The sequence below is a fragment of the Chironomus tepperi genome, unplaced genomic scaffold, assembly GCF_022539635.2.
Source record: "Chironomus tepperi strain 1889 unplaced genomic scaffold, CSIRO-AGI_Ctep_v1 contig_171, whole genome shotgun sequence".
Lineage (NCBI taxonomy): Eukaryota > Metazoa > Arthropoda > Insecta > Diptera > Chironomidae > Chironomus > Chironomus tepperi.
In genome coordinates this window covers 926,455-954,263 of record NW_027226293.1, presented here as the reverse complement: position 1 = coordinate 954,263, position 27,809 = coordinate 926,455, and the positions used below count along the sequence as shown (strand labels likewise).

General features: G+C 32.6%; 1 protein-coding gene across 2 annotated transcripts; it reads right to left on the bottom strand.

The window, feature by feature from the left end:
* Positions 1 to 26,586, bottom strand: verm (LDLa and CE4_CDA_like_1 domain-containing protein vermiform). 2 transcript variants are annotated; one of them, XM_070638229.1, is made up of 6 exons: positions 26,303 to 26,586; positions 17,311 to 17,446; positions 11,407 to 11,519; positions 2,232 to 2,381; positions 911 to 1,972; positions 1 to 400 (listed from the first exon to the last, which is right to left on the bottom strand). In XM_070638229.1, the coding sequence occupies exons 1-6, from the start codon at positions 26,358 to 26,360 to the stop codon at positions 309 to 311; spliced, it is 1,611 nt and encodes a 536-aa protein (XP_070494330.1). In that variant the 5' UTR covers positions 26,361 to 26,586; the 3' UTR covers positions 1 to 308. The 2 variants fall into 2 exon arrangements, with proteins under 2 accessions (XP_070494330.1, XP_070494329.1); XM_070638228.1 differs by lacking the exon at positions 11,407 to 11,519 and adding an exon at positions 15,613 to 15,743 and having other exon boundaries at positions 26,303 to 26,581.
* Positions 26,587 to 27,809: the final 1,223 nt, after the last annotated feature.

Sequence of the window (27,809 nt, the reverse complement as noted above, 5' to 3'; positions counted from 1 at the left end):
TATTTTATCAACATTTTTTCTTTTATTTTTGATTTTATTTCATAACAAAAAAATCGTTTTTTTTTTTTCAATATTCTTCAATCTCATCATTAATTTATAGACTTTCTTGTGCTTGAATTACAAAAATTACATTTTTTGTCAGTACGGAATAATAAAAAGAATTTTTTTCTGAATCTCAAAATAGCATAAAATAACTACAAGAACTCTACATGGAATTAAACAAAATAAAAAAGGGGTATAAAGACAATGTAAAATTGTGTGGGAAAAAGTTTTCTATTTTCTAAAATTGTTAAAAAATAACATTCTTTTTATTTAGCTACAAAACCATCTCCTGTTGGATTGAGTAACCATGGGTATGTATCAGGACATTCCATACATGTGAATAAACGTAATGTCTCGCCTGAAAGCAAATAAAGAAGCATAAAATATAGTCATTGTTAAATAGAAAATTAAATATTGAATTTTAAATTGTGAAAATAGTCAACAGTCACTGCTGTTGCTGCTACTGTGGTGCCTTACTCTCATGTAATTGAAAAGCATCAACAGCAGCATAGCAAAGCAAGTAAAGAGATTGTTTTGTATTAACATCAGGCTATGTCAGTGTTGTTCAACCTGTTTTGTGGCATGGCACACATGATGCACGTGACATATGTCACATGTCATATGTAACATGTTATGTCACATGTCATATGTCACATGTCACATGCCACATGTCATAATGTCACATGATGACATATGACATTTCCAGAAAATGTCAGCAAGACAATAGTGCACCATGACACACAGTCTGTCACACACATGTGACACATGAAAGCATCAGCAACACAATGACGTGTCACAACACACAGTATGAACAACACTGGACTATATAATAACAACCATAGAATATTGCATTATTCAATTCTCTCACCTGGGAGTTCTCTTGTTGTTAGTGGGCAGGCATTAGGAAGTGAGCAATAGGGTTGACCCTTAACATCACACTTTTCTTTCCATTCTTGGAAATCTCTAAGTGAATTCAATTCAGTTGGATTTTGCATCCATTGAATGACTTGTAACATTGTAACAAAGAAGACATCATTACGTCCCAACATTTCTTCGATAAAGTTAATCAATTCTTCACGATATTCTTTCTTGGATTTAAGCCATGATGCATGGAAATGTAAACCTAATGGAGCACGGTTGGTATTGTAGTGACGATTGAAGTTGTGACGTAAAAGTCTACCGAATTGTTCACCGCTTTGAATATTTGAGCAAGAATCAACCATATGACAACCAGGCAATGATTCATCAAATGTTGGATCATCTCGTCTATCCAATTCATTCATAACCATTTCCCATACTGGATGACTACGAGATGGACAATTATGTGCATTTCCGTTACACTTATGTGGCATACGGAAGTAGAGTGTATATGGCCAAATTGGAACACGTCCCAATGATGCAGTGATGGATGCATCATAAACAAAGAACTGATCTGCCATCATTTCAAATTGTTTATTGCCACCAACGCGTAAATAAGGAGCACGAACGCCAATAATACTACCATCAGTAATGTTGGCAAAACGTTCGACAATCAAACGGGCGCCAGCCATCTCTGCCAACCAATCATCGTATGTACCCTGAGTCCAATATTTTGGATCATCTTTATGTGTTAACGAAAATACAGAAATTTCATGACCACGACGATGTAAATCTTGTACAGCTGAATAATTGGTATATTTATGTGATGTAAAGAATGTACCACGAATTTGACATCCATTTGGATTGTTACGTTGTCCATTGAAAATATCTTCATATAAATCAATATTGTCAACATTAACAGCACCATTAAATGTGATTGTAATCATTTGTGGCACTTGTGATGGTTCAATATTGCCTGGAATACGTGTACCATCGGCTGAACAGAAGCAATCAGGTAATACACACTGTGTTGGATCACAATCAGGTGCACGATTTGGATCTAAATCAACAGCTATAGAATGAAGATGTAATTGGTTAGTATAAATTTTACAAATAAACACAAGTGTATACAGTCGTCTAATCATCCATAGATCTTCAATACAATAATTTTATATTCCGTCTCGTCTCGACCAGACGATACGATATATTATATCAAGTATTGTGGCTTTAATCGATTCCGAAGTAGATATATAAAAACTACTGTACAATAGGGAAGGTATGGAATGAATAGACAGGTATTAACAATACGTTATGTGTACAGTTATACTTACTACAAGCATTTTCATCAGACTCATCCTTACAATCAGGCTTGTCATTACAGAACAGCTCTTTCTCTATACATTCACCATTACCACATGACAATTTTCCTTCCGGACAAATGGGCTCATCTGTCTTCAAAATGGGCAATACTTTTCTTGGTTCTGGCAAATAATAACAATAATAATAATATATAAATAAAATAGATAAATATAGAAATGAGAATGGATGGATTAATGAAACAAAACGAAAATGAGGAGATGAAAAACAATAGACTGGATGAATGACGTGGGACTGGATTGGTTGGACACCCTTGTATGAGAATTTTACATGCTTTTATATACTCGATTGGTACATGTTGTAGTGTTGTATTTATTGGCAGGAAGGTTAGGATTGTAGATGAAATCATGAGATGACATGTAGTGACTATGTGGTAACTACGTGGTGGCTACATTGCAATGCAACGTGTAGTGGCTACATGCAGTGGTAAATACGTGGCGGTTGCAACTACGTAGTGGTCATGTGGCAACTACGTAGTGGTCATGTTGCAACTACGTAGTGATAATGTGGCAACTACGTAGTGGTCATGTGGCAACTACGTAGTGGTCATGTGGCAACTACGTAGTGGTCATGTGGCAACTACGTAGTGGTCATGTTGCAACTACGTAGTGGTAATGTGGCAACTTCATTGATACCATGTGGCAACTATGTGGTGGCTACATGTCAACTACGTAGCTGGCAACTATGTTGAGGCTTTGTGGCAACTACGTTGTGACTATGTGGCAAATGCGACAACATTCTACATGTCCCAATCGGATTATACTCCAAAAGTATCATAATTTCGTAATTTTGATCAGAAGGTCAATCCACTACCCAAAGTAATGAGCTACCCTCTTTAATCTTGTCTCATCTAACGCAGCACCAACAAGCACAAAAAAGTATCTGATTTCGACTAGAAAGTCTGATACTTTCATCACCAAAATGCCTCCAGGAGAGGCTTATATTTTCAGCATAAAATTTCATACAAGGACGGGTAAGCGAAATAAAATTAGCAGCAGCAAAAACAAAAAAAGACATTATAAAATAACCATTTACCATATCAATGCTGATGTGAGAAAATTATGTTAGTTGCTTTTTGCTATTATTATATTTTTTTGTGTATGTGTGTTAGGACTTGTTATCTTTTTTTCATGTTTATTGTACAAGATTTATGGTTATATATGTATTGTGTATAGCTTTCATACATAAAAAAAGGGGAAAAAAAGAAAAGAAAAATGTCATGTTAGTCATTGAAAATACGTAAAGTATGTATATATATACACAATAAAATTGTGCTGAGAAAAAAAAAAGAATGAGATTTTTTTTTATGTCTTGCGAAGGTGTATAAATTCCCTTAATACCACTGCCTTCTATACTTATTTTCTTTCAGCGCCCGCTGTTCTGAATCTCTTTCATTCGTAATGTATATACATATAAAAATATATCTTATGTACATTTTAATAGCACAGAGAGTAAAAAAAATGAAATTATTTTTAATGAATTTCAATATCAATAGTCCCTCGCATTACTGTGAGAATTTTTCATATTCCTTTGCTTGTGTATGCAACAGAGGTGGGGCTGGGTATGTGAAAATTGCTAGCTTATAGGTTAGGATAGAGTAGAGCTTGATGTTGATCATGATTTTGTAACTAATTTAAGTCGAATTGACTCAACTTGCTCATACAAGACTCAAATTGAGATTAAGCTCTAAATGAAAAGGTTCGAAACCTATCAAGTGGGCTGCTAGCATTCAGGAAGATATATATTAGACTTTGAAGCCTATGTATGGTTTAGATACAATTTCTGAAAGACACATTGATGCCATTCAAGATGTTAAGAGTCTATCAAACTCTCTACTTTGGATATACTATTGTCTAATTGCCAATAATCTCCTAATTCAGTAATTTTCGTCAATTTGTTGTCATAAGACGCTAAGGATGCTGCCATATCAGTCCTGTAATGTTAACAATTCAATGTGTTTTGATTAGGAAAGTTATATTATTCCTGAGCAGCACATTAGCTTAGCTCTATGTGAATGTATTGACAACAAGACACATGGATGTCCTGACAGCTACATCACAACTGATTTTGGTACATTTTTAAGGCAATAATTGAAATTTACTACCTCAAGCTTAGCTCTAATGTTGTAAGGATGCAGCCTATTGTCGCAGCCTCAAGTTCCAGCATTCCAATCCAGAGTTGACAGGACTTTGGGAGTCTGGACTCCAAAAGCTCGAAAAGTCCGGACTGCATGGAATCGATTCCTATCCCCCAGCACCACCCCTGACCCTGATCTACAGCAACCATAGTCAATTGTGTATATTTATATAAAATAGCATACAAAACTTTGGATACTGTCACACAAGATGATTTATGGGCTTTATAATGTTGCAACTGAATGCTGACGGAAACGATACGAATGGAAGTTTTCAACTTTTCAATTCTATTAACATATTATAGCCTAAAGAACCGAATAGCGAGCACTTTTCCATCTTTTCAGCATTTTATTTGTGTCTTCTCAATGACTTTGTATGTAAATCATGTTGAGGTCAGTACCGAATGACGTAAAAATAGGCAGAAACATTGATAAAGAAATAATAATAAGAAGAAAGAGATATATTGACTTAAATTAGCTTGTAGTCGGGGAGAGAGGGTGACATTTAAATATTGCTATTGCCCAATATACCACTGACTTAAAGTGGCTTTTTGCTTTCAACATATTGTATCAATATAAAAGTGACACAGAAAAAAAAAGAAGCCAGAGAGACCGTTTTTAAAAAGAAAAACATAAAAAAAATGCTGATTTTGCTCGTTCAGTACGGCAAGTCGCGTGTAGCAATAAATTTAAATGGATAGACGTAGAAGGTTCAAGGCTGATAACAAAGGAGAAAAAAAGTTTTTGAAGGGCTTTGAAGGGAAATCCTCTAAGTTTAAGAGTGTTCTTCGTAAATACTCGAAGAAGACCGTCAAAGTTGCGTACGCGTATGTTAAGTTCAAATCTCGAGTGCTTAAGTCCACAGAAAAAAATTTCATTTAATTCCAAAAAGTAAACTTCACTCGAAAATTCAATCAAACATTTTTGTAGACTAAATTAAATTTCAATTCAATAATCTCGCATTAGCTTAATTTAATTATGCAAGCTAGTCGGCCATAATGTTAATTAACATTGACTCTATTCACAGTTAATTATCAGAAAGTATTCATCAATTTGCTGATTTTTTTGTGCAGATTATATAATTCTTCAGTTTTTAATAAGCACTAATAAAAATGATATTTTTATGTAAATTTTGTTATTCTCGTGGTGGGGGCATTTATGAGTAACGTATCCTGGACCTCAACTGGAGATTTGAGTATTTTGGGTATTGCTAGTCTTACTAGCTATATTATTAGGTATAATCGAAGATATCCCTCTAATATACTCACTCAAATTCTCAATACCCAGCTTCTACTCACTTTCTTGAGAATTCAGACATCACTTCCAAATGACCCCCAAACACCATTTCAAGAGAAAGAGAAATAAAATTAAAAAAGATTTCAAAAACAAGCCCAACAAAATGTTTCGTAATTATGCAAATTTTTTTTTACATTTTACAACACGAAAATCACTAAATGACTGTGTATGGCAGTTAACATATACAAATGTAAAGTTGGATGCTGTATATGAGTCAACAATTTTATATTGAAAGTGAAAGTTTATCGATATTCACACATTTGACATTCATTATAGTCGAACAATATCGTTTAAAAAAAAACAACACAGCAATGCACTTTTTTTACGGATTATATCTACATTGTTATTTTAATGGATATAAAATGGGAATGTTTAGCACTCCCCTGTGTGATTTTGAGCGACTTTCATAAAACACCTCCTTTTGTTCACTATTTTCTTTCTAATTCTCACAAATGTATATAAATTTACATAAATTTATGGGAAGAAGGAGTGAAAAGTTTACTTTTTTTTGTGTGTCTGCTCCAACCACATGTTGTATGAATTTTTGAGTACAGTCAAAAAACCATTATTAGCATTGTTGGTGCAAATTCTGAACTTCTTTTTTTGTGTACAGTGTCAATGATTTAACTTTTAAATTAAGTTTTGGGTGTTGAATTTACAAGGAATTAGGTTAATTCTGGGAATCTTTTTTATGGAGGGGATTTCGTGTTTTGATTTATTTATATTATTTGGTGATACTTGTTTATGAATTATTTATTTACATAAAGTTGATTCTTTTTGTAGAAGGGTACATAATTTTATGAATTATTTTGCAAATTTGGCAACAACTTCTTCAATATTGAAATTTTCTTCAATTTTTTTGGTTAAAATATCAAAATTTGCCATTTTTAGATTATTCAAGGCAATTTCCTATGATAAATTGATGTTTACTGCTTTGCTCACACTTTATTTACAGTTTGCTATCATTTAAACTACTTTTAGGGCTCAAATGAATCTAAAATTGAGATTCAAAAAGCTGAGGTGAGAATGTCAACAAATCATTTTCGAATTCGAATTTTTTCGAAATCAAACTACTAAGAAATCTACAAATATCTACATATGATCTAAAATCATTGATGAATGTGATCAGAACATGCAATTCACAGTTCAATCCTCAATTATTTACAAAAATTTCTACAAATTTCATGCACACTTAATTACATTTTTCACTCCTTCTCAGAAGTTCACTTAATTCTAAACCTGAATATTTTACAAACAATTTACAGTTCCCTCACCTCAAGCTATAAAAGCTCCACAATTAATTCCGTTCGTATCTCTTTAAAAAGACTGCTGATGAATAACTCATCAACAAGTCTAGTCTATCTCTGCATTGATGTACATCCCACATATATACATTACATCAATTTCATTTTTTATTCAATCAATAAATCAATTCGAAATTCACATTTTTTTATCGATACAAGCACCTCCTTAAAATTGCAACATAAAATTCCGATGTTATGTATAATCAGAAAATAAAGTCACATAAAATTGTTAACAGGGTTGTCAACCAAAAAAAGAAAACGATTAATAAATCTTTCAACATGTTTTCTAAGTATGTATAAAAAAAGTTTGAAGTCATAAAATATTAAAAATTTGTCATCAATGAAGAAAGGATAACAACTTTTGTGTCAAAGTACTGACCCCAAACAAACAAAAACAAAAAAAAAAGAGACTAAAGTTAAGGAAAAAGTTCTGATCGAGTTCATTCACGTCAACTCTGAGGACTTGCTATTAATTTTTAATATTCAAGGAGTTACTGACTTTTTGACGTGAGACGAATGAAAGTAATAAATGGAATCAAAAATTTATATGCATATAATATGGAGGTGTCTGTACATAGGGGGAATTTAGAAGGGAATGGGATGATCTGGAGTTGGTCTAGGATGAGTTATTGAGGACATTGCAATAATATCATCAAGATTGCATCACAGTAAATTGGGTTTGGTTCAGTTTCATTTGCAAATCAATTTCTGAACAGCCCGGTTCTGCAAATTTTATTTTTTACAGTAAAAATGGACATAAGTTAGTCACCAGAGCATTTCCAGATCATGTCGTCAACACGACAACGTAGAAGCGCCCTAGCGACTAGACTCATGACTTAGGAATAAGCAATCATCCCAAACTACTGCAATGTCCCTCACAAGCCATCACCAACTCATCAAATCCCCCCAACTCCACTCCTGTCCACACTAAACTATGTGACTTTATTAACCCTTAATAACGTGAGAATTGATATTTTCTCAAAAAAATGTGCCAAAAAAATTAAGCTTGATTTCATATCATTTAACCGAAAGAGAGATTTACGACTATAGCAATCTAGTCTGTTAAGCTCATTTGAGTATCTATCTCTTATAAAAAAAAAATTGTTCAACAATCAAAATAAAACCCGAAAATTATTTCGCAATCTATTATCATTGCCATTATTTCCACTCCATTTTGCCTCATCTAAACATGCAACAAACATCTAATATTTTATATCGTTTTAAAACTGTTTAGGCAAGTACTTTAAAACTTATTATACACATTCAGACTGTACAGGACAGGAGAAAGGATGATAAAAAAAAACATAACATAATGAAGCATGAATAGGATTTTATTTACATAGAGATTAAGCATCAATTATTTTCAAATTGTATGTATGAGCTTTATAGTGTATGTGAATGTGGATCTCCGGAGCTTAATTCTTTATATGTCAGTATGAGCACATAGAGATGCACAAATTTTCTCCCATTCAATTATCATGTTTTTTGGTGTGTCTCCAGCACACAAAACTATTGCATTTGACTACAATATTCCATGAGCCAAAAAAGAAGTAGTCATGAGATGCACACAAACCCGTGTTTTTAGTTTTCTCTAGCTCTCATGTCATTGTCGGAATAATGCTTTTTAGGTAGATAGGAAGCTATTAGAATTCTAATCAATTGACATGACATGAAAATGTTACGTGTCTTACAAAACTTATCCTAACTGTCTATGTAGCATCTCTTCTGTACTTTTTTCAAGCAAAATTAAATTTTTAAGTGCTATTTGCGTTCACTATTCAAGTAATTCACAACATTATGTTTGCCTCATAAAATCTCTTTCGTCTTTTTTTTTTTTTTTTTGTACACAAACACGTTGAGTACTTTTATATATGCTTGTACTTTTTCTATTATTCTACATCTCTAGTTTGATGAAGAGTTGGAATCTTGATGGGTGTAGTAATGGAATAGAGATTGATCTTAGGGTATTGAGGTATATTGTTGGATGCAGTATCGGAATAGAATTTAATCTTGGGTTCTGAGCTATATGTTGAGTAGTCTGTTATATTGAGAATAAGATCTCGTTAGCTTAGTGGTTAAGCAACAGATCAGAAAATTGAAAGCTATCATTCTTGTGAAGATGAGGTTCGAATCCTACCAGAAGGGCAATTTCCCAATCAATCATGTAACCCAGAAACCACACGACGTAGAAATGTCCGAATTTCCGACCACATCGAGTTAACTCTGGATTAAGATGAGATTTCATAGAATCCTTGCCTGAGGCCAGAAGACACGCCTAGCCTGAGATCGAATTTTCGAGCATTTCTAAGAAATTGGGAATTTGATACTGAATATCTAAGCCACATAAAGGAGAGGGAAGAGTCCATATAGAGTCCAAATAGACAATGAACTACATCCCAAGCGGCAAAAATACGTTGGAACTAGTCGTCAACTAGACATTCACTTGCCATCAACTAGTTTTAATGTATTTTTGTCCACACAGCCATGTAGCTTGTAAATAAAGCTAGGCATGTTGCTTTAGAGAAGCTAGGCAATTTTTAGATTCTGGACAATATAACCTCTAGTCCAATTAAGCTCATATGATCCATTGCTCTCTATAATAACTCCCCAAATCAATCTAAGACACTCATATCCAACAGATATCCCATTCCAAAAAATCCCAAAGACCCCAACTCTCCATCTTAGAGTAAATAGATTTCATTCTCATCTATCAAAAAAAAAAAAACTAAAAAGGAGAAACAACTACTCCACTTCAAAATCAGCACAAAGTATTTTTATGCTTTTGCTACTGTATGTATTTTTTTTTCCCCAAACGTTTCATTTTCTATGTTATGAACAAATTTTTGTACATTTTAGTGAGCAGAATATCTAAAATAAATCGTACATGGTGAAAAATATGTGTGCATGAGCGTACATATGAGTGTTTACAGAGGAATTAAATTAATTTTTTTCTTTTTTTTTTTGATGAATGAGGAAGAAAAGAGGTTAGCTGCGAGAAACTGGGAAGTTTTTTAATGTATTTGATTTTCATTGTTTGTTCTATAATTGGATTTAAGAGGAATTGTAAACTAGTTTTTAAGGGATTTTTTTGGTTTTTGGGAAATGATACTAATGTGGAGTAAATTTAGCGGAACTAGAAGTTGTGCTTTATGAAAAAGTGGGAAAAATTATGGAATGTGGATCTAGAGGCAGTGGTACTCAAGCTATTAAGAGGTGGATTGACTAGATCAATTGCTGTAGCTAAGCTTTTGGTGGTATACTAGTCTTAGTGACACAAAGGGTAAAGAAGAGGCCACATGGAGTCCATACAGATTCTAAATGGGTTCTGAACTGCGTATGGCTTCCAATTAGAGCCTTATGTCGCTCGAGTAGTGTATCAATATAAATGAATTAAAAAATAATTATGTGCAATTTTGAAATTTATATTTACAGATCTGATATTTAATTATATGAGGTATTGCTTCTTAGTGGCGCAATAGTCAAGGAGTTGGAGACTTAAAAATTATTATTTCCGACTCAGCGAGCCTGGCTTTGAGCCTCAGATTAGGGTATGCTTACAAAATGTTAATGCTTCTTTTTGACTCCAAATTGTCGAATTTTAAATCAAAATTGTCGAATTTCAAGAACTAAAATCGACAAATTTTAGGAATTCTTAAAGTTAAAATTCCATTAAAACTCTCAAAAATATTTACACAAATTCTCAAAATGAGCAGCACAAAAAATTCTTTAAAATAAATTTCCAACAAAAATAGCAAAATTATTTTAAAATGTGCACAAAAGAGAGAGTGAGTGAGATAGACTCATTTAAATCTATGCTAATATCTACAGCTTCAATGAATATTTATCATTAAAATACAGAAAATTTTATAGCGCACCCAAAAAAAACTCCAGAACAACTTAAATACTTAACAAGCACTGCTAAATTTCATCCGGAGTTAAATATTAGCTTTTTTTTAGTTTTCATTCCATTCAATTCTCTTTTTTTCGAGTATATATCTCTGTACAAATTTCAAGTACAATTGTAGATTATAAGAGTATGATAATTATTGCAAGCATTAGTATGAACGTAGCTATTGTTATGTCAACCTTGAATATTTAAAAAGTTGCTTTTTCTATGTACAAAATCGACTTTCTTTTTTTGTCTCATTTCTTTGTCTTTCAATTTCCTCGTTGTACTTTTTTGTTGATTTATTGGAAATTGAGTTGTCACTTATAATATAATCGGGTGTGGATGTGTATTTTAGTAATTATGTAAATTTTAAAAATCAATAAAATATTTGTCAAATAATAAATATCTTACAGCTATAAAGCAGCTTATATGATGAATAAATATAAATATATATACAACTTATAAAACTACTCTAATGTCGTGATTTGAATTCATTTTCAACTTACTTTCCTTTCTATCGCAATTATCTACTTTTGCTTTCCAATCGCAAGTCTGTTTTTCAATGTCAAATGCCAAGCCGGAAGGACAGGTAATTTGTTTCAAACCGGCACCAGTACATCTGTATTGTGCATTTAAGAAATTTTTTTATATATTTTTTTTACGTAACATCAACCAGTTCCATATACAGAGTATAATAGCACCACCAGCATTATAGTCGTCGTCATCATCATTACCATCATCATCAGTACACACAATGATATCATGTTTATATTATATTTTTTATATATATTTGAGATGAGTGAAATTAGTTTTTCATTCGTTCGTTGGCCATGCATTAACAAACATAAGACATCGTAAGAAAAAGGAAAGAAGAAGAAGATGAAATTAAATAGAAAGAAAAATTAGTAAGTTTTGGAGATATTTTCTTTAAATAATCTGTAATAAAAATAAAAAAAAGAAGTTTTAAAAATAAAAAGACTTGGTCTTGGTGTAATTCCATTCAAGTTCCACAAGAGTAAAAATCGCTACAATCCAAAAGACATTAAATATTAATTGAATTTTACTGCTGCAGAGCCGTGGTATAAGCAACAGCATTGCACAACAACTAAACACAGAAGATTAAAAATTAACAACAAACTATTATTAACATTCTGATAATTTTTTTCGCAGTTTACAAGCTCTTACATTTAAATAACAGCATTCTGACATTTTTGAATTGCTGTAAACTTTTGCTAGATGCTTGGTCTGTTGCTTGATACCATGGTTTGGTCATGACAAAATCGTATTTAAAAATTTATGTTCATTTTGACATTTAAAACCATTTTATTATTATGAAAGCTGATTGTGGATAGCTTTCTGATATCATTTACGTCTTACATAAGATATCGTGAGAAATTAAACATAAATTTCTCCAAAAAAAATTACAGTTTCTTTATAGCTGTGTGTAAGTTACAGCGTTATATCTTATGAAAGCAAGCTCTGTGCAATTATTTATGCAATTTATTGATTCATGTCTTTGGGTCACGTTCACAGAAATGTAAAAATCTGAAAAATTGTTTACGAAACTTTTTACGTTGTTGTTGGATTTAATTTTAAGTAGGAATTGCGGAATTTTTCCGAGAATTTTTGCGATGTTTCTTGAAAATTTGCTGAGAAGGTATTGAAAACATGAACTAGAGTGTAGGAAGATTAGTCTAAAGAAATTACAATAATCTTCGACATGACAACAATGGGGATTGAATTTCGTAACCCACATGACTTTTTGCATAAAATTTGAGTCGACTTGAATTGACCTTATCATTAAGAATTGGGTAAAATTAGGACAATATGTGGAGTATGTCTCAGATAATCTAATAAATATCCAAATTATTCACCAAAATGATCAATTATTGAATAAAGAAGTAGAATTTGAAGTTATTCGACTCAAATCAATTCAATTATTCGCATAAAATTCAATCAGAGCTCGGATTTTGTATGAAAAAGTCAAACAAAGTCGCCTCGACTCCGCATAAAGTCCGACTCGAGTCGACTCCACATAAAACTTGATTCGAGTCGATTCATACTTACAAAATAATCATTGAAATTGACTAAAAATCAACATTTATGAGCTTTATATAATAAGCTTAGATATTGCACAATTTTAAACTCTTAATTTATAAGAAATAGACAGTAATAGAGTTAGTTTCAAAGACAAGTTCCTCGATATTCTTACAAAATCTAGAGCAAATACGCAAATAACAAACTCTGAGTTTACTTATGTTGAAATCCAATACAAAAATACTAACCAGAGCTGGTTATTAAATAAATACAATAGCTATGAACAACATATGAACCGGAGGTCCAAACGATTCAAACATAAAAGTAGGATCTCATTTTGGACGAATTCTCGAGACCATGACCAAAAGGGAATTCTTCGAAATATCGGTCTCCACAAATCTCGAGACCGAGACTTGGAAGTCTTGATCTTGGTCTCGAAAACCCATATTAATTTCATAATATAGTCAGATATTGAATAAATCGATTATCTAGCAATGTACAAATTCAAATCTCTTTTAGAATCTACAAAATATCCTCAAATTGATTAAAATAAGAGAGTTACTCTTATGAGGACTTCTTCAAACAACAATATACAAAGGGTTAATAATCCAAATATGAAAATACAATGAATTATTTTAAAAATGCAAAATCTGAACCCAAATACCAAATAAGCAAAAAAAGTCTTCCTTAGTCCCTATCAAAATGTCCAAAAAATTATCAACACTAGATTAGTCAAACTGATATCTCTAAATCCAACAAAAAACAGTCATCAAGTTCAATAAAATAATGAAACCTCAAATAATCAACACATCTAATGCCACCATCAATATCGATAACTTAATCCTTCCAGACAACACATAGAACGGGATATTTACCAAATGGATTATGACAATTGGCTACATATCGAAAAATATGAATATAATAGTATCGGTTACAGTAAGTAAACAAAACTATTTAAGCATAGTGGATAATATGCAACTGTCCGAAGCATGCAACATCTCATCTCTACTTTATTGAAGATGAAAACTTTGCTTACTGTTTGCTTCTTAAACGAGCAATTTAGCTCTTTTATACCAGAAAAATTCTTTGCCTGAAGGACTTTTTAAAAGAAATAAAAAAATGAAATTCAATAGAAGTGAAAAAGTAGCAACTTGAGGATGGTGGCAAAATAAGTAAAGAATGAGACACGAGAAGCGACAAAAGTTCTTCCAATGAAATGCCATTTTGAACGAAAAAAATATAATTCTGTAACTGAAGAAAACTTTCATGTCATTAAATTACATTTTCCAGTCAATAGAAATGTTTTACATTTTTTTTCTTCTTACTCGTTCATTCTTCTGTGTGTCTGTACGCTAAGGAAATGCATTAAGTACTCAACTCGATATTCACAATGCGTGAAGATAGGGTGAAGAATAAGAGGAGCCAACAAAAAAAAATACGGCGGAAAGGAAAATTTACACAAAAAAAAGGTTTTTTTTTTGTAATTTTCGAATTCGTGTGCAAATGTATGAAAAAATATGGAGTGGATTGAGGCAGGGGTGTGTTCAGGGGGATCATATTGCTCTAATAGACAAGTAACATGCTTACAAAATTGATCATGCTCAAATATATTCTACATTGACTTAGTATACTCGAGAGCAGGCTCATTTAGGTGAGTATTTTCACTGTCTGCAGAAGTTGATGGAATTTGACAATTTTAAGAAGGGAATTTAGTCAATTCCGCTAAAATTCTGTCCAAATAGAGAGGAAGTTGTGCTTGAATTCACAGAAGCGACCAATATTGAATCACTAAAGCCATGTTGTCCAAACTATGAGCCTCTGCACACTAGTGAAGCATTCCGTGTAAGGTTTCGGTCGTGGCTTGCCACAAGTGTGTGTCTTGGCACATCAAAGTTCTGACAACGCTGTATTAGAGTCAATTGAAGGCACAAGAGTCAAATTTGAAAGGTTCAAAATCAGCTTTTAACACCAATTCGTTGCATTTTTGCTTGGAATTTAAACGAAAATCTAGTAGAAAATTATCAATTAAGAAGCTAGGTACTGCATATTAGACTCCATTATGCTAAACCTCTTTTGAAAAGCATTCAAACATGTGAAATAAGTTTGACCCTCTTGGACACTTTCAATCTAAAATCCGAATTTCAAGAAGTCTCAACCTTAATGGGATTAGACACCCCTGAATCCCCTAAATTCCTAAATCCCTAAATCCACTCCTTACTTTACACATTTACACAACCAGCAAAAAAATAAAGACGGAATCTGAGTGAATTCTAAAATAAGTAAGGAAAAAAGGAAAAATGAAAAGGAAGAAGGAAAAAAGACTTAACGAGTAGGAAAATTAATAACAGTAAATTAGTTAAACATACACACAATAAATGCTTATGAACGAGTTATACATACACACATGCATGTGTATGTCTTATTATATTTTTTTCTTATGTAAATTAAATATTAAATAGAAGCATTTAAGGAAGTAGACAAGTTAAAAAGGAAGGCTGTAAATCAGTCAAATTAGATCTAATTTGAAAATGAAAACGTAGTATTAAGTCGCTAAATGTAGCGTTGTTGGGGGTTGGAGGAGGAAGGAAAAGACAAACAAAAAAATTTATGAGATGATTCATGTTGTGCATTTTATGATATTTATGCACATGATGAAAGTATTATTTATGACTTACTTTCGACACTTTTACAATTTTTAACATTTGTCTTCCAATCACATGTTTGACGTTCAACGTCGAACGCTAAGCCGCTCGGACATCGAATAGGCGCCAAACGAAAAACGTTCGTCTCACCAGAATTATCACACCTAAATTAATTAATTTTTTTAGCATTTACTATAACATTTCTTGGTCGTCGGATATGAATTTAAAATATTTACTCGTTGTATACAAATAAGCGAGCAAGTCGAGTCCGTAAGTAAGTGAATAAATAAATATATTAATATTTATATACACATGCAGACGGAGGGCGAGAATGGGGGTAGACGGGGAGGAAGAAAGATCAATATTGACAAAGTAATAAAAATAAAATAAAAAAACATCATACTTTAAAATCAGTAAGCAAATATGTATGGGCAAATCTATATGAGGAGGTAGGAATGAATCTGAATCTGTGGTAATCGGTTTAAAGAAAAAAAAAAAGTTTTATTTCTATTTATTCTGGGGTTCTCTCTTTTTTTGCCTGTAATGACGAAGTTTTGAAAATGCTTTTAGCAAATAGAGAAATAAGGAAGGAAAAAAGAACTGCTTTGAAATTTTTTTTTTTTTTTTGCTTTAACAGCTTGAAAAAGCCACAGAATTATTGAACAGCTTATTGAACGATTATGAAAAGATGTTAGGAATTTTAGAAGGTTATTTGAAAGTTACTACAGGAACTTAGTTTTGGATTTATGCTTGTTGCTGTAGAGTTGGAGATTTTTAAAACTGATTTTGAGAGCTTTATTAATATTGGATGAAGTTGGGAGTCTATCTGAAGAGTTTAAGTGAAGTTAGTCATATTTGGGTGTAAATGCTATGAAGGGGGTGTCGACTGTCAGCAATTTGGATGCATTTTAGGGTGTTGATCCACCTTCTTTACTATAATTTAGGGAAATATGTACTTATCTACTCTAAGATGCATCTAGATGGCATCTTAATCTATTCTAGGCTCTCAAAATGAACGTACAGTCGACTCAAATCAACTTTTTCATACATAAATCCAAATCAACGTCATGAAAATCTATTAGGACACTAATAAGGGAGTCTAAATCAGCCTCAGGCTAACTTCGCGTCTAACTGTTAATGCAGCTATGTAGCGTACCCTAATGAAGGTGCTGTTCCATTCATTTCATCAAATAACCTAGCAATAGATCTAGAAGATCTCAATGACTTTTCCTCCATCTTAGATTCGCCCATAACACCAATGTTTCCTCACATAATACCATCCGTTTCGTGTACCATACAACATCAACCAAAGCGATACGAGCAGCACCAAAAAAAAAATATATATGTATAAGGAACGACAGCGAGAAAAATAGATTTGGAAATCATTAAAAAAAAGTGAAACATATGGCACACGCGAGCGAATATAATGGCGAATGGATGTGGATGTAAGTATGTGTATGTGTGTATTTTATAGGCAAAAAAAAATCCTAATAGTATTTCAAAACTCGTTCCAAATGTCACACATTGAGGAGCTTAAAAAAGATTCTTTTTGTTCCTTCACGACAGCAAAAAAGAAGGAACAGCAAACTTTGAATAAAAAGCGGTAATTTTTTTTTGGATTGTAAGTAACGGAGTAGCTACCAAGTGAGATATCTCATCGTCTTTAGATTTTAAAATAATCATAAAAATTCAAATTTTTTTTTCGTCATTTTTGGAATAAAATTTTCTTACCTGACAACATCACGACAGTCACCGTCTGCAGATAATCGGAAATATTCATCGCCGGCTCTATCTTGGCACAATTCTTCGATATTTTGCTCAGCATTATCATCATCGTCTTGTCTTTTAACTCTAACATCAGCGCTCACTATCAGTTGCCATAAAAAGAAAAAATAAGGAAAAAAAGAGAGTCAGTGGTTATTGTTGTGTACTTTTCATTGTTATGCTTTTTTTGCCTTTTTTTATTTCCACTTCTAGATTTCTTTTTATAATGCTTGAGCAATAAAAAGGCAAAGTTCATAATTCAGATTTTAATCTGTGTGGCATTTTTGCTCCAAAAAAAAATATCTTCGCTTTTATGTTCGGAATTCTTATTTCTTCTTCCATTTTCCTACATTTATTTAAAGAGTGCAAATTTGTATGCCGCAAGTTCTTCCTCTTGTTCCTCATAATATAATTGCGCATGCAGTTTAATGAGTTGTAAGAAAATTGCGCAAACCATCAATAAAATTTATTTATTTCTTCTTCTGTTTGTGGACCGACTTAAAAAAATATTGACTTTTTTTCTCTTGACTCGTGTCGCGACATAAAGGGTAAAACTCAATTTGTCGATGAGATGAACAATTTATTAGACATAAAAAGAAGTTGAACATGGGAAAATTTTTTCTAAATCATTTGTTTTGTTCTGTTATTAAATTGTTATTTCAGATGAAAAATTAATGGAAGTGGTTGTGGATGTGATGGGTTTTGGACGCATTTTGTGCATCTAGAATATCGTAAATGCTTTTTTGAGGGACACTAAGGAATCTAAGGGAGTTATTTGAAGTCTAAACTCTGCATAGTTTGTAAATGACACTTGAATAGCAACTTCTGTTGATCAGGATAGGCCAGTGATGTCTAAACTATGCCGTGGCACTCTAATGTACCAAGACATCGCTCTTGGCTTATCATCAAAGTTTGCTATGGCATAAAATAATGTGGACAATACTGGGCTAGACAGTAACACTTTTACACTGATTTTTAATGACTACAGTGTGCCAACAATAGTAAACCAGGTAAGCTTACTGCGTAGAAATGGCCAAAAATCCATCCCCAATGCCAGTATGACTCTGGACTCAAACTAGAGTCAAGTCAGTTTTCAGATTGAAATCCAGTCTCAGACTGACTTGATTCTGCCCTAGACTCAGAGTCACGATGGTCTGTGAACGGATTCTGGGTCGTTTTAACACCGAGTGCCTTCCGAGAAAGTTTTTAATTGTGTCTCTTTAATTTGTAAAAGATCACGAATTAGGAGACTCTACTTCATATAAAATTCATGATATCTCAGTCTCAAGAATCATTACTACAGAATATGGATACAAACTACAGTGAGCCAGCCATCTGGTCTTCTGTTTTCTGCAATTTGATTAAGGACAAACAGACCATCAGCCCAGCCACTCTCTTACAAAAAACACAAGCCATCCAAAGAAATGAAAGATGGATGTTAAAGAAAATGAAGAAAAATTTTCACAAAATTGGATAATAATGAAAGGATCTCAAAGCTCATAAGTCTTCTGAGAGTTACTTCTTTTTGAGAAAGTTCATAAAAAGTTGATGAGATGTAAAATAATGTCTAACGATATCAAGTTGATTTACAGTCAAGGTCAAACTATCTAAAATGTTTGAACTTGACTCTTTGTCAACGTCTAAAAAGAAACAATTTTTTTAAATAAAAAATTTCACATTTAAAGGTATCAAATGCCTCAAGAGCATTTCCAAGAAAGTAAAAAAAGAGAAAATTTCCCCTTCATTAACTCATCGAATTACATAATCATGTCATACATCTCTCCGATACTCAAATGGGAATTTAATAACAATAAATATCATTATAAATGTTGAAATTCGTGCGTTACCATATTAATAAGCCCCTGACATGATGTGACGCGTTGCGTAGGAAAAAAAAAATCATCTTACAGTGTCGAACGAAATGACATGAAATATGGATAAAAGAGAATTTCTTTTCTCTGTTACTGTTGTTTACCTTGAATACTTTTTTTTTTACGACACATCATCATAATCATAATGCAATAAAAAGATCGAAACACACCGAAATGAAAATGAAAGTGCCTGAATTTTTTTTTTTTATCTTTTCTTCTCTCGCTCTCTCATTTTTATTTTACTTTTTTTTTGTGTGAGCAGTATCAATGGCACGTCTTCGTACGCTATTATTATTGCTGTTATTCATTTCTCATGTGTACAAAGCTCTTGTTCAAGATAAATTTATTTTGTATATAAAAAAAGGAATGTATATATAAATAATAAAAAAAGAAGAAGAAGGTACGAGCGAGTGGGGTATGAAGGTGAAGATGAAGATGATGTATATGTATCCTATCATCATTCTTTATTGGATAAATTTAACAAACTTATATGAGATGAGATGAAATGAGTGAAAGCAAATACTAAAGCTTCTTTTTTTTTGTGTGTTTGGCCCCGGCAAAGAAGCAGCAAGCAACAACAACATAAATAAATAAATACATATGTACGCACTCGGTGTAGGGTTTGGGTAAATCTTATATTAGAAAAGAGAAAAAAAAATCTCTTTTTACTAATGCTGTTCAAATCAGAAGATTGAATTTACTGCATACCCTGTTTAGGAATTTTTATACCCCTCCTAACAATGATTGGGGTTGTTTATAAATTATGTCTGATGATGATAGGAATTTTTTTTTTGTGGTTGTTGGGATTTATAGGAGAGAACAACGGCATTAGATCTGGAGAGGAAAACGTTAATCAAGCTTGTCTTGAAATTTTATGATAGACTAATATGACACTCAAGTGTTACTGAAGAAAGGTGCAACAACAGTGTTAAAGATTCACATTGAAGTGAGGACACTCTCAAAAGGCGAGTACCCGGACGGAATGACTCTAGTTTTATGCTATATTGCATTTAATACAGCTTCATGCCAGCCAAGGAACAACTTTTTTGTCTTTTGTTTGTCTAGTGTCTTTTGGGAACTGTATGAAATATTGGAAGCTGGTTTCTAAGGTGACCCCTAAGCCATACTAAGCCAAAAGGTACATGACGTAGGAATGTAGAAAAATATGGACTCAAGCCGACGAGAATTTTGCCCGAGGCCAGAATTTACGGAAAACGAAATCCAGAATAAGGAATTCAGTAAAATCCAGCCTCTGGCTATTCCCACGATAGTCATTAGCTAGCTACTTCCCCAATACTAGTTCGTATGCCTTCCTAATGATGGTTAACTTTAATCTCTGTAATACAATCAACTTGAATTCCTCCCAACTTTATTACTGAAGATACTCAGCAAACAAGTCCAAGTTCCATCTAAATCATCACAAAATCCAAAAATTTCTGTACTAACCCTGCCTCTTTAACCTCAACAAAGTGTCTATTCCCACTTACAAAACCTTCTTTAACACCAAAAAACATCACAAATAAACAACCCATCACTGGTTATTTTGAACTAAACAAGATTGTCCGTATCTAGTCTTCTTCATATGTCTTTTGATGTTCTTTTTTTCACTGACGTTACATACACTCACTTCACATTTACCATCCGACTCTAATGTCTTATAAAAAAGAGGAAAAATGGAATTACAATAACAAACAACATCAACATCATCGACATGAAATAAAATAAAAAAAAAGGAATCGTAATGTTAAGACTAAAAATAAAGAGAAGGTTGGGGGAAATAAAAGATTTCTCAAGTTTCTGACAGTTTTCATCAAATGAAAAGGAAAAAAAAAATCGAGCAAGAAAGAAAATCGGCAATTAATTAGGGAAACTTTTATTGCCCTGAAAGCAAACTCCACACAAATTTTTGTGCTCTTTCTTTTGGTTTGCTGAAATCAAAGTCACAATAAATCAATCTCGACAAAAATTTATTTCTGTATTATATTTTTTTTACTTCCCTGCCTTACTACTCTCTCCGGCATACTCATTTCTATTCTTTTTTGGAATATATCTTTATCGCCTCTTACTTTAGTCTTTCCTCTCAAAATCATAGTGCCTTTTGTATATATTTGGAATCGGCTGGCGGCGCCTCAGCCCTTCAATCGACGCTTTTCAATCAAACGAAGGAAATGAAAGAAATTATTTGCAGTAAACAAGAAAATATTTCGAGTTGTGGAAATTTGAGTGACGTTGATTATAGGGCGAATTTTGACTCAGGTTGTCAATATTAAGTGCTTCTTAATTTGACGAAAATTATCTCAAGTTTATTGAACAAGAGAATCTTCAAAGTTTTTTATGATCAAACTAATTAATTAGTTATTAGTTTTTAGACTTATTGTTCGATGCTTCATTTATATGTTCAATTATTTATTGACGTATAAATGAAAGGTGAGCATGAAGTTTTTGTGATTTTGACAACAAATTTTGTTTGTGGTTTGAAGTAAGAAAATTCTTTTGAAAGTATTTTGTTCAATTATTCATGGAATTTCTCATATCGAGACTTTCTTTGTTGATTATTCATCTAATTGATTAAATTGATTGGGTTTTCTAGGAAAATATTGTGGAAAATTGAGGAGCAAGCATGGATTTTATCATTAAAATCCTTTATAGGTTGCCAAATATCAAAAAAATTCAACATCATTGACATTGGATCAATTGCTCATTTTCTCATCGACATCTCCACTTCGACTTATACCAAGCTAATATCTCTTCAAATAAGCATTCAATTAACATAAAACTTTCAAAATATCAAACTACAGACCGGAGCACGCTTGATCATCTCCAAAATGAGTTTCTAAAACCTCAAGAAATCGCTAATAAAACAAAAATTTGACATTATCATACTTTCACATCACGAATATATAACTCAACTCATCAGACAAAACGAGAGTTACAATCGATTATATCATTAGAAATTTTTCGCTAGGAATAAAACGAAGAAAAATCATAATGGATCGACCCACTGCTTCATGCCGCATATAATAAAAAAAAAATCGTATAAAACGATTTGCACGTAATAGGAGAACGAAAAAAAATTGTGCTTTGGCTTATGCTCATGAAATGTTATCGGAACAGGGAATAAAAAGAAAGAAAAGAAATTGGAACGAGTAAGAGAACGTAGTAAAAAAGCAATAGATGAAGGAGGAAGGTTTGGATGAGGAAAAGCAAATGTATGAAATCGATTAATTATATCATTACATTCACATAAAAAGAAATAACATTGAAAGCGAGTTGCAACGTTATCAAATAATAAAATGAAATTTTAATTAATAAAAGCGCTTCAAACCGGTTTTTTCAATTTCTATGTCTCCATCTCACTCATATGCTTCAAGTCAATATGCAATGAAATTCAATACAAGCTTGATATTCGATAAATTTAATATAAAAATATGTGGAAGTTGACAATGTCATACAAAAAAAAACTATTGAGTCGTTGTCGGAAAGAGGAAGTCTTACATAAAAAGACTTTAGTTTAGTTTTCTATTGGCTTTTTAGCTAAGATAAATGAGTGTTTGTGCTTCTTATTAAGTTAATTGTGCGGCTGACCATTTGGACGTCTGTAAAAGGGGTGATTATGTGGCATATTAACTGTGAAATTAGCCGAAACAACTAATTTACGGCTTTTTTATGATGAGCCGGTTAAATGGATGTTTACAGATGCGATCACGGAACTATTTGGAGATATTTTTTCGATTTTTTTTGATAATTTCATTAGCATTGTTATGTGAATTTTGTAAATATTTATTAGAAATTCGGTATTTTGAGTTAGGGTCGGTCGTAAATGATGTCTATGGCATTACTAATAGCCAACATCACTAACAATCTCCCCCAAAGTGATTTCAGCTTGAACAATTCACAAGAAATGATTTTGCATATTTAATAATCTTAGAAAATGTTCAATTCACGTGGAATTTCAAATGCCAAAGGCAAAATGCTCAAGAATTTCTCGAATATCCAATTCAAATGCACTCCTGAGATACGAAAAAAATTCCAACAATGTTCATATCCATTTGGCATATTGACTTCCATTCAACAAAAACCACAATTCCAGTTATTCTCATACTAATTGTGGGGACATGTTCTTAATGTTTACTTAACGGGCCTGAGACACACAAACACGAACGAGAGATGTAGACGGAGAGACGAAAAAAAATAAAATTGCAACACGTTACGTAAATAATATTTATGAAAAAAAAAAAATAAAAAAATTCATTTTCATTCAAAACCAGTTTTCATCTTGTTGACTTAATAATACTTTTTCGCCTTCTAGATATGTCTGGCTAGGCATAAAGTCTCTTTTTTTTAAATGTCAACACTGTATAAATAAACTATATTTGTGTGCTGCTTAACTTTCTCCTTTCTCAGTTCGCACATAAAGCATCTCATCATGCATATTATGTATATCAAAAATGAGAAGCCACGAAATTATTTTTAATAAATACAAAAAAAGCCACAAACAAATCTCACTCTCGAAATAAGAAGCAATTTCTGACAGTTTTCAAATATAAATTTCATCTTCTGGTACGGGCAATGAAGTGTTTGAATGGTTTTTGATGGGGTTTGTGAGACAATGATGGCTGGTGGAAGTGAGGGTAAGGAATATGGACGTTTATTGAGTTGTGTGGCACTTAATAGGATTGAGAGCATTTTTGAGGACCTAAGCAGAGAATGAAGGAGACATTATAGAATTGTCAGTAACTGAGGTACCCTGAAGTGCACATGAGGATGCTCTGAATGCCACATGACACCTATTTTCGCCCTAATCTCGCATTATGACATTCAAAAGACAAGCTCATACTCCAATAAATATTAGAAAGTATCCCAACAAAATACCAACCCATTCACATCATCTCCATTCGCCCCCCAAAAAAGCTGAAGACGAAACCATTTTAGTCACAAAAAAAAGAAAATTATTTTAAATAAATTATGCAAATATTTCAGTCGACAACTTCAAAATTCATTGAATTCCTTACCCATTAACATAAAATAACTGTCAAGGATAGTTTCTTGGTTTTAACTTGAGCTTCTTGTTTTTTGTTGCTACCAGAATAGATTTGTAGAATATAAAATAAAGTATTCAGGAGGCACTATCATAACTATTTATGGTTTTCTACCCGAAAGTAAAGCTTGAAAAACGAACATCGTCAGCAATACAAAAAAAAAAGAAATCTTTTGGGTAAGGCTGTACATGGATAGATAATTTTGCAGTCTTTGCACTTTCCATGCTTGATATTTTTCAATTCACAATTTTGTCCTATATCGAATCGTATCGTTAATTAATTAACAGCTATAGCAATTTAATTAGCAGTAAATAAGCAATTAATTTTTCGAGTCTCTTGTGGGAGTTTCTCATAAATTCTCATGACTTTAACATTTTTTTGGAAAGGGGAAGTTCAATCACGGAGGTAGGAATTGCCTGATTATGGATATTAGCTCAATAAAATATCGACTAACTTCAGATTTCGTAACAAAAAAAATTTCACTTTCGATTTTATTTGAGGGTTTTTAAAAGTCAAGACTGTAGAGAGCAGGAACTGTGTCGTAACATCGACCGGTTCACACATTTCACCGGAAGAAATTATTTGCATTTTTTTTTTTGCTTCGATGACCTTTAATCGAAAATTTATGTAAAAGTTGTTTTTCGACAACTTAAATTGGCACTAATGAGGTAGGTAATGAAATTGGACTTGTTTTGTGGATTGAGACATTGAATTAATGGATGATTTAAATAGATTGATATAATTTTTGGGGTCGATTGACAGTTCCGACTATCTAAAACTTGGATTTTTGAGGACTTTTTCCCTTCTAAGTTTCGCATTGTCTTAAAGCTTTCTAAACAAAACAGCAGACATCATTTTCGCACAAACCCCACTTCAAGGTGTGTCTACGCCCTTCAAAAAATGCAATTCCTACCCAGAAAACTTTCTAGAAATTTGTATAACAAGTCTTTTTTTAAATAAATGCAAATCACATCCAACAACTTTGAATCAACATAAATCAAAAGCCGTAAGATTTCTCTTAAACACAGCATTACATAACATTTACAGATATTTTCATAAGAAATGACAATGAAATCGGATTGGACATAATTTATGAAGCTAAACTTGCTGAGGCAGGCAATTGAGTCGGTAAAATTGAAGATTTCTATTTTTTATATTTTAAATAGGTGTTGAGAGTTTTGGTTCGTAATTTGCGGTTTTTAATTTATTATTAAAAATTGATATGGTATTAGGAAGGTTTAAAATGCCGTCTATAAGATTGTTATTCGGTTTTTGAGTGTCTGGAGATTGTCTTTAGACTCTTTATAGTCTTGAGTCGACTAAAGTCTTTAGTGTGACCATCTCTAGTCAACTAGAGTTCCTAATCATGTCCTTTCTAGTCAACTATACTCCCTAGTCAAGCCCTTACTAGTCAACTAGAGTCTATAGTCAATCCTTTATCAGTCAACTATAGACAAACCCACTATACTCAACTAAAGTCAACTGACTTATCATTAGTAGTCAACTAAAGCCTTTAAAGTCTCCTAAAGTCATCTAAAGTCTACAGACAAGTCCATTTTAGTCAACTACAGCTTCTGGTACACTTCAGTCAACTAGTCCAGTCATTTATAATCAACAGTTACCCCCTTCCTACTCAACCATAGTCCACAGTCATCAAAATTCTATCCTCAAACCATCTCAAACCAACAAATTACAAATTATATCCCTTACTATCTCACAGATTTGCCCCCAAAGCAATCTATAGCAAAAATAACCTCTCAAATTGAAAAAAATTGAAAAGGAATAAGCTAAAGTATTAAAAGACAAGACACATTGAATGTATATGCTGTATTTTTTGTCGAATTGAATCGAATATTCCTGACTCCAGAAATGAATATACATAAACACACAACATTATTATTATTTTTATCATCATCATCAACTTTATTATGTATGTTGGACACGTATTGTCGTTAGACTCAAGAGTCATTGCCACTTTATATATCCACACGATAAAGTTCTGAACTTTTTGTTGTTTTTTAATAAAAATAATTTTTTTTTTTCACTTACCAAAGAGCACAAGTATTGACAAAATTAGAAATGCATTTAATTGCTTTACACGCGCCATGATTGTGGCTTGTGTTTCCTATCACACTAATGGAACACAGTGACTATAAAGTGCACCGCTGTTAATCACTCGTCAAAGAAATGACTATTTCCGCGAGTAATTTTCAGTATTTTTAATATTTTTTAATTTCCTCTATAGGTGCAAAAACTTCATTTATAGCTTTTTGTAGATATTCACACTCGCAGGCACGCAATCCAACTAAATGATCGTCGTCTACGATGAGGGTCTATTTATTAAGACTTTCTCTAAGCGAGTGGGGCATGTTGTGCCGCTAACATTTCTTCTTTTCGCTTGTGTATGTCTGACGTCAAAGTTTGGTGGGAACGATTAAGCAGCAAAGTGGGATTAAAAAATGATATTTTTTTATTTCTTTATGTTTATAGTCGTATTGTAATGTCATGGTTGTATGCAGCCGCAAAGCAACAAAGGGGAATCAGACAGTTGTTTGGTGACTTTATGAGTCAACACTTTAACATTAACGCTCGACCAAGATGAACAATATTATTTTTTTTTTTTGTTGCTTATAGTTCTGTGGAAATTCTTGAAAAATTAAAATATTTATTATGTAGACAGGGTTGGGGTTGAGGTAGAGTTTGGCACAATACATTTGCAGCTGTTGAGTCGTGACTTAAAAAAGGAGAAAATGCTGTAAATTTGCAAGTTATGAAGTTTATTGTGATATAATCAGTAGACTGTCATCTTTATAATCTGTTGATAATTTCGACTGGCTTTCTCGATTCGTACTTTCTCAAAAAATCATCGTCTTCATAATGTGACTTTTAGTTTTTTTTTTTTTTTGGATATTCAACAGCTCTAAAATAAATTTTAATTGGTTGCTTGTAGGATTGAGCTTAATTGTCACTTTAAGTGTTGAATTGGAACATGATAAGGCGTAAAGATGCATTCACTTTGAAGCCTTACGTGTAGTGCTTGCGCTTGTCATTATTTGATATTAAGTTATGGCACTATAGCTTAATTTGAAGTCAATAGTTCGTTCATCTATGATTTTGCATTTTCGAAAGTCGTGGGGTTTTTGCTGCAATCATCAAGTCTACACGGATCGCCGAGAAAAAGGGTTCACATCAAAGACGTGGTGCGTAGAGTTGCTATATCCATCTAAATAGCTAAGGTGTAACTGCCACTGTCGCAAATAAAGTAGCTGATGCCGGATTATCAAGTATACCTAACTCATAATAGGTGTAATTGTCAAGATACCCAAGATACAGGTTTCAAAGTTATATAAAAATCGGTGAAATTTAATTGAAACTTGCAAGTTGTAGGTCAGTTACATAACGGGATTTCACTAGCATTCCCACAGAATCCTGAAGGATTTTAAATTTTGTGAGTGTGCATATGAGCATGTTTTGGTTCTTTCACATTGTTGATACTCAATTACTTCTAAATAACTCCAAAAGAATCCCCAACCCTGCTTTTATCGTCCGATGTGTG

What these genes read in the sequence shown, in the direction of transcription:
- verm (XM_070638228.1), bottom strand. Translation starts at nt 26,360, where the DNA reads ATGGCGCGTGTAAAGCAATTAAATGCATTTCTAATTTTGTCAATACTT. An exon ending in GACTGTCGTGATGTTGTCAG is followed by an intron (nt 15,744 to 17,310) that starts GTAAGAAAATTT and finishes TAATTAATTTAG; the next exon opens with GTGTGATAATTCTGGTGAGA. An exon ending in GTCTGATGAAAATGCTTGTA is followed by an intron (nt 1,973 to 2,231) that starts GTAAGTATAACT and finishes TTCATTCTATAG; the next exon opens with CTGTTGATTTAGATCCAAAT.